Raw genomic sequence first — 14,562 nt, forward strand, 5'->3', positions numbered from 1 at the left:
GCTGATCCTATCACTTTAGGTTCCTCGCATCATTTGCTGCCACAAGTTATGTTCTGTTATTAGCTACTCAACATCAAAGGTAAACCCATCTCTTTCCTGATATTAAATGGGAACTTTTTGTCAAAGCATTCATAAATGGGTTTTAGGAATATCTGCTTGTGATTTAATGCTTTTCTTGCTATAAAGCTGGTACCTAATTGGCTGAAAACATTACAGGACATTTAACTTCTGGGAGTGGACTTTCTTGCAGCTAAAAAGATATGACAAGTTTAGTTATTATGCTGCTTTTTTTTTGGCTTTCAGTTTAGAATGGCAATACGATTTGTGGACATTTTCGTTTACATTTTACCAGCTCATTGATCTTTGTGGATTTTGTTAGTATTTCTCATAGCCAGTAGATGGCAGTAGTATTGCACAGTGTCTTCAACAGTAACCTGTGAATATAAAATAATTCTTGCTGGTAAAGGGATTATATGTGAAAATTCTGCATTCTTAGTAGTTGATCTCAGTTGTGCTATTTGACTGAGTTTGCAGTCTGTATACTTGCGTAATTTGTGATAGAACTTTGTAATTGTTTCTGATTTGCACAAACACTTTAAAACGCATTTTAATGTGGGTTGTGTTTACCCAAAATCTCTGAATCTGAGAAATGCCTGCAGCAGTCTTCATATATTAATCAAACCATTGGATATTGGTTTGTGGAGTTTGTATCAGTTTAAATCTGTTTTAAAAAAAAAATTGTTTCTAATGCAGCAGAAATTGAGAATGGAAATGAAGTAATTTGGATCAACCACACAGCATGTTTTTAAGTCACTGAAGTGTGCTGCAGGTGCTGGCCCAGATTTTCCCCTCAAGGGCTTTTCCCATTCACTTCATGTGCAGTTGTCCATAGAGCTTTTGCAGGCTTGTCAACAGAGATTCCAGTCACTCACCATCTGTTTGCATGCAGCATCCTCAAGGGGATCTGTGCTATCTTTGAACAGGGCAAGCGATAGCAAAACTCTTCAGCTAGTGAGATTGAAGGTTTCTCATAAGCTATAAAGGGTCTAAACCAGGGAGTTAAAAAAAAATTAAAATGGTGTTTAAATCGTGGTAGTCATGATGTGGAGATGCTGGCATTGAACTGGGACAAACACAGTAAGAATTCTCACAACACCCGGTTAAAGTCCAACAGGTTTATTTGGTAGCAAAAGCCACTAGCTTTCGGAGCGCTGCTCCTTCATCAGGTGAGTGGGATTTCAGTTCTTAAACAGGGCATATAAAGACACAAACTCAATTTACAAAATAATGGTTGGAATGCGAGTCTTTGCAGGTAATCAGGTCTTAAAGGTACAGACAATATGAGTGGAGGGAGCGTTAAGTGCAGGTTAAAGAAATGTATATTGTCTCCAACCAGGACAGTTAGTGAGATTTTGCAAGCCCAGGCAAGTTCGTGGGGGTTGCAGATAGTGTGACATGAACTCAAGATCCCGGTTAAGGCTGTCCTCGTGTGCGGAACTTGGCTATCAATCTCCGCTCAGCGATTCTGAGCTGTCGTACGTCGCGAAGGTCGCCTTGGAGAACTCTTCCCTGAAGATCAGAGGCTAAATGCCCGTGATCACTCGTGTTCCCCAAAAGGAAGAGAAAACCCTTGCCTGGTGATTGTCGAGCAGTGTCTGCGTGGTCTCCCCAGTATACCATGCCTCGGGACATCCTTTCCTGCAGCATATGAGGTAGACAGCATTGGCGTGGTACATTGGGAAGACTACGCAAACGCTACGACAATGGATGAATGAACACCACTCAGCAACCGCTGGGCAAGAGTGTTCTCTTCCTGTTGGGGAACACTTCAGCGGTCACAGGCATTCGGCCTCTGATCTTTGAGGAAGTGTTCTCCAAGGTGGCCTTACGACACACGACAGCATAGAATCGCTGAGCAGAGACTGATAGCCAAGTTCAGCAGACCTGAGGACAACACCCTCAATCAGAACCTTGGGTTCATGTCACACTATCTGTAACCCCCATGACTTGCCTGGGCTTCCAAAATCTCACTCACTGACCTGGCTGGAGACAATACACATCTCTTTTAACCTGTGCTTAACCCTTTCTCCACTCACATTGACTGTACCTTTAAGACTTGATTACCTATAAAGACTCTCATTCCAACCATTATTCTGTAAATTGAGTTTGTGTCTTTATATGCCCTGTTTGTGAACTGAAATTCCACTCACCTGATGAAGGAGCAGCGCTCCAAAAGCTAGTGGCTTTTGCTACCAAATAAACCTGTTGGACTTTAACCTAGTGTTGTGAGTCTTACTGTGTTTAAATCATGAACGGGATGCGAAATAAAGGTTAGGAATTGCAGGTGAGATTTGGGGTGGGGGGGGGGAGAGATAGAATCTTCAGCATTTGTAAAGTATTTTCAGAACCACATCATTGAGAACTCATTAATTCCAAATATAGTAGCCCTAACTATTCAGCCATTTTTGGGCAGGAGTAATGTGTAGGTACCCAATGCTCACAACGTGCAGTGATTTCAGTGCTGAATCTTATCATCAAGAGCCAGGGTATCTCTGACAGCAACTGTTGGATTTCTGTGTTTTATTGAACATATGCAGGCAGCAGAAGGTGCTGTCAGATTTATCTGGGAATAAGGGCAAGCACTGATAGCCTTTCTGTACATCAAAATCTGAGCCAATATTTTGTAATTACACAGAAAACTCTCAAACCTGCAGGATGGTGCAGTGCGAGAGTCTTATCTGGTTTTAACTTCATTTCTCATCGATAATCCAAAGCTGAACAGTAATAGAGAAGTTGGTCACTTAAGGATATATATCTTTTGAATTTAAACATTACAAAACTACTTTAAGCTTATCTGAGCAGTTCATTTGTCTTTCTTCCAAATATTAATTCTTGATTTTCTTTTTTCACATTTTACAGTTGCGTCTAGATGAAGCTCAGGAAGCTGAATGCCAGGTTCTAAAAATGCAATTGCAGCAGGAACTGGAGCTACTTAATGCATACCAGAGCAAAATAAAAATGCAAACGGAGGCGCAGCATGAGCGTGAACGCAAGGAATTGGAGCAGAGAGTCTCGTTACGCAGGGCCCTGCTAGAGCAAAAGGTACAGCTGACACATTGTGTCCATGCATACTAAAATACTCCTCCCCAAAGCTTCAAAAATAATTAAATGTTTTAAAGTCTTTGAGGCAGGTTGAATCCAGGGACCTCTACTGTTGCATCAGTGATGAAGTTTCAGTTTTTGTGCTGCATTAGAACATAAATGGCACCAGGATGATGCCCTTCAGCCCTTTTAAGCCTGCTGCATCATTCAAAGTGATCATGGCTGATCATCTACTTATACATTATTTTCTTGCACTATATCATAGAATCCCTACAGTGCATAAGAGGCCATTCAATCCTGCACTGACTCTGTGACAGAATTCCTTACCCTGGCCCTCTTTCCCCTACCCCATCCCTGTAATCCCAAACATTTACCATGGCTGATCTAACCCACACGTTGTGCAAACTCAACAGATAGTCACCCAAGGCTGGAAACGAACTGTGGTCCCTGGAAATGTGAGATAGCAGTGCTAACCATTGAGCCACCCCCAATCCCTTGATATTTTTAATGTGTAGAAATCTATTGAGCTACTCAATGACTGAATCCCTACAGTCCTCAGTGACAGAATTCCAAAGAGTGAAGAAATTCCTATTCCTCTCCGTCCTAAATGATTTGCCTTTATTCTGCGGCAGTGTTCTCAAGTTCTAAGCATCCCTATCAAAAAAAAAAGTATCCTTCCTGCATCTCTTCTGTCAAGTCCTGTAAGATTTGAAGGAGATCACCTTCTCATTCATTTGAACTTTAGAGTATAAAGACCCAGAGTGGGATTCTCTGATTTCATCCATTCCCATCCTGCTGCCTGCGAGAATGGGAAAAAATGGAGCCCAGCCAAAACTCCATTCACTGCAGCGGCATGGAAGAATCCCAGCTGCAGACAAGGTCTGAGGTTTCCAGCGCCAGTCTATTTAATCATTCCTCTTAGGACAATCCCTCCACCCTAGGCACCAGTCTGGTGAACCTGTGTATGGCAAGTATATCTTTCTTTGGGTAAGGAGACCAAAACTGTGCACACTACTCCAGGTGAGGTCTCGCCAAGGCTTTATATAATTGCAGTAAGACATCTTTACTCCTATACTCAAATCCTCTTGCAATAAAGGCCAGCACTTTAGCTTTCAGTGACTTGAGCAAGGGCATCCAAGTCCCTTGGAAGTTCAGCTCTTCCCAGCCCCCCTCCATTTAAGAAATACTCTGCCTTTCTGTTTATGTTAAAGTGGATGACCCTATTTCTCCATTATTTTCTGTCTGTTAAATTTTTGCCCACTCATCCTCCCCAAATCCCCTTGAAGCATCTTTGCATCCTTCTCAGAACACTCACTTGCACCTAGTTTTTCATCAGCTCCGAACTTGGAATTATTACCTTTAATCCCCATATTCAAATCATTGATATGGGTTGTGAATAGCTAGAGCCCAAGAAGCGCCCATGACTCTGTCCATTTTGAATACATCATGATGTGGATATGCCGGCGTCGGACTGGGGTAAACACAGTAAAAAGTCTGACAACACCAGGTTTAAGTCCAACCGACTTATTTGATAGTAAGCTCGCTAGCTTTCGAGGTTACCCCCTTCGTCAGGTGAATGGAGAGTTCTGGCCTCAGACAGAGCATATAAAGCACAGACAGTTTACAGATTACTGATTAGAATGCGAATCTTTACACCTAACCTGCTGTTCAAGTCTTAAAGTGGCTAACAGTGTGAGTGGAAGGAGCACTGATCACAGGTTAAAGAGATGTGTACTGTCTCCAGACAGTACAGTAAGTGAGGTTTTGCAAACCCAGGCAAGTCACGGGGGGGTTACAGATAGTGCGACATGAACCCAAGTTCCCTGTTGAGACCTCCTCATGTGTGCGGATCTTGGACTGTTCCCCAGAATCAGTTGTATTCTTGGACACACGCATCTCCATTAAGGACGGTCACCTCAGCACCTCACTGTACCGCAAGCCCACAGACAATCTTGCAATGATCCACTTCTCCAGCTTCCACCCTAAACATGTTAAAGAAGCCATCCCCTATGGACAAGCCCTCCGTATACACAGGATTTGCTCAGATGAGGAGGATCATGACAGACACTCCAGATGCTGAAAGATGCCCTCATAAGAACAGGATATGGCGCTCGACTCAGATCGACAGTTCCGATGCGCCACAGTGAAAAACCGCACCGATCTCCTCAGAAGACAAATACAGGACACAGTGGACAGAGTACCCTTCGTCATCCAGTACTTCCCCAGAGCGGAGAAGCTACGACATCTTCTCCGGAGTCTTCAGCATATCATTGGTGAAGACGAACATCTCGCCAGGGCCATCACCTCTTGCCTTCAGACAACCACGCGACCTCAAACAGACCATTGTTCGCAGCAAACAACCCAGCCTTCAGGAGAACAGTGACCACAATACCACACAACCCTGCCACAGCAACCTCTGCAAGACATGCCGGATCATCGACATGGATACCATCATCACACGTAAGAATACCATCCGCCAGGTACATGGTAAATAAACTTGCAACTCGGCCAACATTGTCTACCTGATACGTTGCAAGAAAGGATGTCCCGAAGCATGGTACGTTGGGGAGACCATGCAGACGCTACGACAACGGATGAATGAACATCGCTCGACAATCACCAGGCAAGACTGTTCCTTTCCTGTTGGCAAACACTTCAGTGGTCACAGGCATTCAGCCTCTGACCTTCGGGTAAGCATTCTCCAAGGCGGCCTTCACGACACACGACAGCGCAGAGCCGCTGAGCAGAGACTGATAGCCAAGTTCCGCACACGTGAGGACGGTCTCAACAGGGATCTTGGGTTCATGTCGCACTATCTGTAACCCCCCGTGACTTGCCTGGGTTTGCAAAACCTCACTTTACTGTCTGGAGACGATACACATCTCTTTAACCTGTGATCGGTGCTCCTTCCACTCGCATTGTTAGCCACTTTAAGACTTGAACAGCAGGTTAGGTGTAAAGATTCGCATTCTAATCAGTAATCTGTAAACTGTCTGTGCTTTATACGCTTTGTCTGAGGCCAGAACTCTCCCTTCACCTGACGAAGGGGGTAACCTCAAGCTAGTGAGTTTACGATCAATTAAATCAGTTGGACTTAAACCTGGTGTTGTCAGACTTTTTACCATCTTGAATACGGACAATGTTAGCACTTGACAAGTCCCCTCATAGCTTCACATTACTTATCCACATGCATGAAAAGAAATTGAGACAAAACTGAAACTTAATTCCAATAGATTGAAAATACGTTTACTTGACACGAGAGGCAGGTTTTCTTTTATTATTCTGGATATATTTCAAAATCAGCCCTGAGGATTACCAAAATGTTTAACTTCAGCCATTTTTACTCTGATTTAGTTTTAAAGAAGGATAACTGAAAACTATATCAACATCAATACACATTCATAAACAGCTTGCATGCTTGGCTTCCAAAGATCTGTGGGTTATATTGATTGGCTATGCCAAATTGCCCTTTGGTGTTAGGGATATTAGCAGGGTAAATACGTGGGGTTAGGGGATAGGGTCTGGGTGGGATTGTTGTTGGTGCCGGCTCAATGAGCTGAATGGCCTCTTTCTGCACCGTAAGGATTTTGTGATGATATTTCAGTGCTCTGAGTATATGGTTGGATTAGAAATTCCTAATGGAACAGTTGTCCTAGTAAAGGTGTCATCACAAATTACCAACTAGTTAAGAGTGCATGCCATTACTTCCATTTAGTTTTCTGACTCAAAAGACTCTGCTGTCCCTGTCACTGTAGTCAGTAGAAAAAACTTACTAGCAATAAGGCATTTGAAGCTTTATGATACTGTCCTTCTAAATATTTTCTGGTGGCAGTATTACTGTGTTTCCTGCTTCCATCACCAAACGGATGATACTGGTACTACACTAGCATTGCTTCCTATCTGTGATTCAGGAAACTAACTATTCAGAATCAGCTGAACAGTTCACGATGACTTGGAAGGTATAAATTATGCCAATTGTATAAGCAGGTGCAGAGTATTTTCCTTTGCTGCGTGTTTGTTAAAATATAAAGTGTAATCTTCAAATAATTGTTACAGGCAATATTTGTAAAATTAATCTTACAAATGTTTTATCACTTGGGTGTAAATAGAACATCAGTTATGCAGCAGATTTCCTATCAATTTCAACTCAGGGAGTTTGGATCAATTAAGTCAAATTGGTTCCAGTTTCAAATCTACCATTTGTATTTTCCGTTTTCAGATTGAAGAGGAGATGCTGGCACTACAGAATGAACGCACTGAGAGAATACGAAGCTTACTGGAACGTCAAGCCAGAGAAATAGAGGCTTTTGACTCTGAAAGCATGAGACTTGGCTTTAGCAACATGGTCCTTTCTAATCTGTCTCCAGAGGCTTTCAGCCATAGTTATCCTGGAGCTACCAGCTGGTCTCATCATCCTTCTGGAGGAGCAGGGCATCACTGGGGTCACCCCATGGGTGGCCACCCTCCAGCCTGGGGTCACCCTATGTCAGGTGGATCCCAGCCTTGGGGACATCCTGTTGGCCCTGTTGTTGCTGTACCCAGAGGAGGTAGTATGGGGGTCCGCAACAGTCCCCAAGCTCTCAGGCGGACAGCTTCCGGAGGCAGATCTGAGCAAGGCATGAGCAGGAGCACAAGTGTCACATCACAAATTTCAAATGGTTCACACATGTCTTATACATAATTTTAATAGGTTGGGGGAACAGTTGTGTTACTGCTGTCTTGCCTCCATGTTCTGCAAAAACCGCTCATTATGCATCATTTTGAAAGCCTTCTATTGGTACTGCGGTTGGGTTTCAGAATGCAGGCATGTTTGTCCAGCCTTTCAGGAAAAACAGGTCTTTTATGTTAATACAGAATTTTTTTCATTTGTCAATACATCATGCATTATCTGTTTGATCAGCCCTTGAGGAAAAATGTGAAGGAAGGCCAAAAGAAAAATCTTGCTGAGCCTTGTTTTCTCCAGCTGGTGGCATTGTGACACCATGACGTCCCTTTTCTAGTCCTTATTTAGCAGTATACTTTCCAAGTTGTGATACTGGAAATTTTCTTCTTTTTAAAAAAAATACATTTGGCTGCCATTAGTTTCATTAGCCTGGCCATCACACCATTGTACTTTTTCAAGGGCTGAACCAGTAATCTCACCAGCTGCTAACCAACCTTATATTTGTTTGCCTGAGGCATTTATCTGCTGAAATAGGTATTGTATGAAAAAAAGTTTAGATTCTATTCCTTGTGCAGAAAGAGTATATAGTGAACAGACTGGAAGTTGGGCTGTTTTGAAAGTGGGACCGAATTAAAGTCTGGTACAAGCATTTGGTATTTATGTACAGCCACAAATCTGCATTTGTTTACTGGTCAGTTATTCATCTGGCATTAACCCTTTGCTGCATTATCTGTGAATTATTTAGCCACTAACATGCCTAGAGTATGGAACTAGTTAATAGGAGGAATATTAATTTTAACTAATGCATAACGATGCCATAATTAATTCACCAAATAATAGATTAAAGAAAAACTGCCTTTTGCTAATTGTTTTGACTTTCCCCACTCCGTTATTTTCAGATTTATTCATTATGTGCAGCATACTCTTTCCCACCACTCGCTGAGCATGCTCTGTGGCTCCAAAATGGTGATACTGCACCATAAAGAACATGCTCCAAATCTAAGGTGTTTACAAGCTACCATAGAGAAACAGTTTTAAACTCTACATATGAGAAGTAACACATTACCATTACTGGAATCCACATATATTGTTCTTAAAACAGTTTCGATACAGAACACTATTTTTAAATTATACAGATAGTATAATTTTATTTTTTAATAAGTAAAAATTAGAGTGTTTTTGTAATAGACTGTTGTACAATGTGTTGACCTATGGCACGTTTCAATAAAGACTTTACATTGTGCGTGGCCTATGAGTTGTACAATAATCTATTGCCACTATACTGTGAACATTATTGTCCCTTTAGAAAGAACACTGCAGTAAGTAAAACGCTTCCCTAAAATTCAGGTTACATCAGAAAAGTTTTTTTAAATTGAAGAATGTATGTATCTGTAAATATGTAGTAAATTGGAATTGCTGAGCTGCTGGCCTAGTTCCTGACTTTTTATACTGAATTTAGGTTCTGTCAACTAAAGAAAGAACTTAGTGCCATTATTAGCACCAGTGAGCATGCCTATGACTTTTTAGCTTTCTATGTATCACTATTACTACACTGTAGTATAATGTAACAAGTCTTAAATGTGTTATACGGACAAGAAAATACATCTGAAAGCTATGCTTGCTTCCCATCCTCCAATGCTGACTGACTGGGCAGTTGAAAATTCCTGGTATATACTGCATTCCATACAAGAACTACTGTTGGTATAAACTTATGCTGAGATGACATTAAATCTTGCCAATAGCCTAACTTGTTATTTCATGCTGCATTGTGCAACCTATCGCATAAATTTAATTGTCATTTCTTTGCCAAAACCATCAATATGGGTAGAAAGAAAGGCAAGTTAAGTGTATTCACATGTTGAACTTTACTGTTACTCTGGCATGGTTTGAATTTCCCCGCTACTCCCCACCCCCTGTGATTGGTTTCTTTCTCCTATTGTTTGTAGTTTTAATACTAGATTTTCGTGCCCAGTAATTTGTTGCCTGCACTAAGTAATTCTAAATTATAATTATTTTATTTAAGGAATAAGGGGAGAACCAAGTGCTGAGAACGGAACATTTTTCAACTTCGCATTTGAGAGATGGTGGAGCGATCATTTGTGCAGGATGCTTGAGTAATATTTGTTGGTGGAAATTTTAATTTCTAAACTTCAGACTTGTAGTTAACACTGCTTAGATAATAGCACATAGGCATTGTCTACTTTGATATTTGAGAGCAAGCAATTTGTGTGAAAACCTTGCTGGTTCAAATATCTTTGTTACATTAGCTGACACTTGCGTGTGCATATTCCATTGAGGACATTAGTGAATTTGAGGAATCTCCCTTCTGTGATTGAGTACATTCTGAAACAAGACATGCAATAACCATTTAGGTAACAGTGGATCAAAAACAGAAGTTGCTACTCTGTCACAGGCTTAGTTAGTGATTTTTTTTAAAAGCTGAAACGTTTATTTTGTGCAAATTGGATTTAAAGTGAAAGTCTAGCCACGATTTAAAACTTCTATCACAGTAAATTACATTTTAAATATAGTTTGTGTTCAGAATTTGTTACAAAAGTATTTTATTAGCTGTTTCCATTATTAGTAAATGCAGTGTCCCATAATTTTAAAAATTGATCTATTTATGGCTTTTTGTTTATAGATTTGTCAATGTTAACTTTTGGTCTTGTTACAACTCTTGTTGTACAAAGTTGGGTACATGATTTGCTCAATGCCTCTATCAGTGCAGCTCTGTGACCAGCCTCTAGCGTGTCAGAATGATTTGATTTCTATTTTGTTGTCTTTTTCCTCCCCATAAGACATAGGAGCACTATTAGGCCACTCAGCTCATCGAGTATGCTCTGCCGTGGCTGATATTTTTCTCGTCCCCATTCCCCTGCCTTTTTTCCATAACTCCTGATCCCCTTATTAATCAAGAACCTATCTATCTCTATCTTAAAGGCACAGAGATGACCTGGCTTCCACAGCCTTCTGCGGCAAAGAGTCCCATAGATTCACCATTCTCTGGCTGAAGAAATTTCTCCTCATCTCTGTTTTAAAGGATAGTCTTTTAAAGGATAGTTTGTGCCCTCTGGTTCTAAGCTAGAAATACCTAGTTCCCAACTAACACTCCCTGATTATATAGTGGGAGTCAAAAATTCACCTTGGAGAGGGTTAACTGACAACCTGCCAGTGCATTATACAGCACGTTAAAATTCAACACACTCTTGCAATCATGCTAGCAATGCCATGAGTTTTTTCTTAGCAGACTGAGATCAACAAGGATGAAGGTCCCAGTTCCAGCCATGTTACCTCTGTGCAAGATATGGGATGAAAGTTTTAACTTAGAGTGAGCAATTATTAACAGAAAATAATTATAATAGCACTGGTGAAAGTGAAAATGTTTCCAGCTCCATGAATGTTCTTGTAAAAGTGACCCAGTTGTGATATTTTAACTCCTGAAAGAGTGAATGTCAGCAATGATGCTCATCACACTCTGTCACTGATTCTCTTTCTTACCCTGGGTCTGTATAATTGAATATTCATACTCAAAATTTAACTACTCAACAATTTAGACTGTCTAATTGTTGGCATTATCAACACTTCCACTGTATAAACAGAATGCCATATAGGTCTTGGTGGCGGGATCATATTTATACAATGCTGACTCTGACTAGATATAAATGCTAACTTTGCCCATTAGGCAATCGCCCACTCAAGCGGGCAATAAAAGTAGTCACCGGAATCTGTGGTGTTCTACTTTACACTCTTTGTAATTGCAATGCTCATTGTTTGGTCTAATTATAATTCAAGTTAGTTCCATTGAATTTATTATATCAAGAAATTCTGGGTATTTAGGTTATGTTTACATTAAAATAGTTCTGTATACCAATTTAATGAGAAAAGCATCCTCTTCAATCCCTTCTGACACTCGCATACATTCTAATCTTGCCTTCATTCAGCATCTCTTCCTGACTGCCCAGTTTTGAAGTAGGCACATCAACACTTGTACCAATGGCCTGAATGCACAACTCTGCCACAAGACATTGGTTCAAGGTATGTTTTATGACTGTGATTACCATCATATTTAATACTAAGGCTGTGTAAGCTTTTTATCCACAGAAATAAGGTGACAGTTAAAGTATTTGGAAGTAAACGAAGGTGCCAAGAATTTAATTTTTCAAAAAGTCTTTATTTAAAAAAAAATTTCTGCATGGAAGAAATGTACTGCCAATCATAGTTTTTGGTGAAATGAGTAACAATGCAAGGTGCTCCCTAACTTTGCTTTGGAACCTAAACTTGTAGGAGGGTGTGCGTTGTAGCTAATCATTTGAGTATAACATGTAATATTGATATGCAAAGAGAGTATTTCAATGTACCCATAGAAATTAGTCTGAGTATAACCCATAGTCCCATTGGATTTCTATTTGCCTGGTGATAATACTAATTGGCTTGCTTTGTTTTCCACTTTTAATTAGTTTTTTTGTAAATCAAAAGGCAGAGTTTGACTGCTGATGTGCAATTTTAAGTTCAAACTGAAATTTTCCCATTCTTCAATTGCTACCTGCTGTTCAGGTAGCTGCTACATGGGGGACAGGTAATAAAGGCTGAGCTCTTGATTAACTCTCCTCCATCAGTTTATATGATGGCATCTAGTTAAAAAAAAAGCTGCACTGAACTAGAAGATGCTACTCGAGTAGAAATCCTCCAAAATAGCAACAACAAGATGCACATTTTTGGTGTGAATACAGGATGATAACTAGTGTAGAATCCAATGAAGTCATCGAATGCAAAGAAAGCATTTTACAATGTTGTCAAATTACTATGTATGTCATTTGTTTTAAGAAGCAACTGCTATCAAAAACGTGCCAACAGTGTTGCTTTTTGTAACTGACTTTGAGAATTACACTTTTTGAAGAGATTACATAGTTGCCAACTAAGGATGCTGGTGTGAGGGGTGGCATTTGTAATATTACATACAATTTACACAGTGACTTCACAATCTAGGTTATTTGCAATTTCTTTTTACTGCAGTGCTGGAGATTAGCTTTGTTAGTTTTCTCACAGGTTGGGTGGAAACATGAGGTGCTTATTTGGCTGTTGAACAAGATTGCGTCAAGGTTGTGAATCATTAGATGGTGCTGTCTAGTTGAAATCAAGGTACTGGCATGGTTGCAGTGAAACCATTTTATCAAAATGTTCTGATTTTAGTGGATAGCATCTTGCGTATACCTACACAGTGCAGGTTTGCAGATATGGTAAAGGTTAAAAAAAAACATATGTATACACAGTGCAAGTGAATGTTAAGATCATATGCTCAATGTGTCTACTCTTTATTCGCTAATCAAAAATGAAATTAGTCACAACAGATTCCCAGTTAGCCATCAGTGGCTAATGTATTTGACAATATGGCTATAGATCATTTATCTGCACTCAAAGGTAGCAATGTGACAATGAACAGTCATAAATGAAATAGGTTTGGGAGGTGAAAAAAAGATCTAGTTGTAATTGTTGCCCAACACCAAATGTCACATAGAATTTGTTATTTCACATGGGGCTATGATACAGTTTTCCAAACTGCTCCAAGTAAGCTGTTGCTTAAACTTTGGAATGCCCTAATTGGCCAATACTGCTGCCCAGCAGTCAGGACAGGAGAAAAGGGAGCTCACCAAGATCAATCTCGTACTAAAATCTGTGGAATATTCAACAGTAGGTTATTATGGTATAATAGTAATCTGTTAACGTGTAGTACTGAGCTTTACCCACCGTTGAGGTAGGGAATGACTACATGCTGTTTGGTAAGCTAATCTAATGTCCTTAGTTATACAAAATCCCTTTTCTCTTGCTATAGTTGTCGCTGGCTCTGAACAAGAAAAATCACAGCTCTTACTGGGGATTCTGAATAAATTAACGCAGTTCCAGTTTTTAAAAATATATTATAGAGTGCATATAATGAAAGATGGCCTAATGACTTGACATCTTGTAAATGCATAATTTTATTAACAATTTCTTTGCAGTAAGATATTTATATGGTGTAAAGGGTTAAAGAAAACCACTAAACCCACACAGTACTTGAAAAGAGTATTTGTACTGAAATACAGATGTTCATTACTAACTATGCTACTATCAGAATCCCTTTTGTTTTAGTATGCAACAAAAAAGATAGTTTAATGTGCATTAGTAATGAATGAGGGACTGTGAGAAATGTTAATATTGTACATTTTAAATAGCTTGCAGGAATTGTGACAAAAACTTGAGATTTCTAACATAAACATTAAAAATGTTTTAACACTAGTCCCATGGGGTGAAGACAACACATCATGAATGTATAACCTAATCTAACCTAGAGCAACTGGCTGGTTTTAACAAATCGGACAGCATGTTTGAGCTTCTTCAACTCTTATCTTTACATTTCTATTCTGTTTTGGAGTTTTTATGTTCTCAGCATAATTCTGAATTTTATTTGCACATATATGGTAGAAAAATCTGAATTTTAAATTTTAACAACCAAATCTACTTTAATCATTTTTTTAGCCATATGTTATTCCAGTTGTTCATAGCTGGTTACCAATAAGGTCCTTCACTTACTGGTATTTCTTTTAAAATTGTACAGTAAAAATGTCAGTATTCTGGTAACTTCTGGTTCAACATACATTAGCTCATATAACCTGTATTAATTGTATAGATTGTGAAGTTAAGCTGTTACCAAGTGTCAGAGAAAGAGAATAGGGTCATATGTAATATTTTGTTTGTAATTATCCTTTGTATTGTTACAAAGGAGATGTTAAAATCAACTGTAATAAAGTAATTTTAGTACA

General features: G+C 39.6%; 1 protein-coding gene across 3 annotated transcripts in view; it reads left to right on the top strand.

Annotated features, from left to right (window-relative positions):
- Positions 1 to 14,562, top strand: part of taok1a (TAO kinase 1a) — a 160,372-nt gene extending 145,810 nt beyond the window's left edge. For all 3 annotated transcript variants that reach the window (XM_080210891.1, XM_080210892.1, XM_080210894.1), the window contains exons 19-20: positions 2,920 to 3,102; positions 7,322 to 14,562. In XM_080210891.1, the coding sequence (XP_080067017.1) occupies positions 2,920 to 3,102; positions 7,322 to 7,783 (645 nt within the window). In that variant the 3' untranslated portion in view covers positions 7,784 to 14,562. The remainder of the gene's footprint in view (positions 1 to 2,919; positions 3,103 to 7,321) is intronic.

The sequence above is a fragment of the Carcharhinus amblyrhynchos genome, chromosome 23, assembly GCF_965287045.1.
Source record: "Carcharhinus amblyrhynchos chromosome 23, sCarAmb.v2.hapA, whole genome shotgun sequence".
Lineage (NCBI taxonomy): Eukaryota > Metazoa > Chordata > Chondrichthyes > Carcharhiniformes > Carcharhinidae > Carcharhinus > Carcharhinus amblyrhynchos.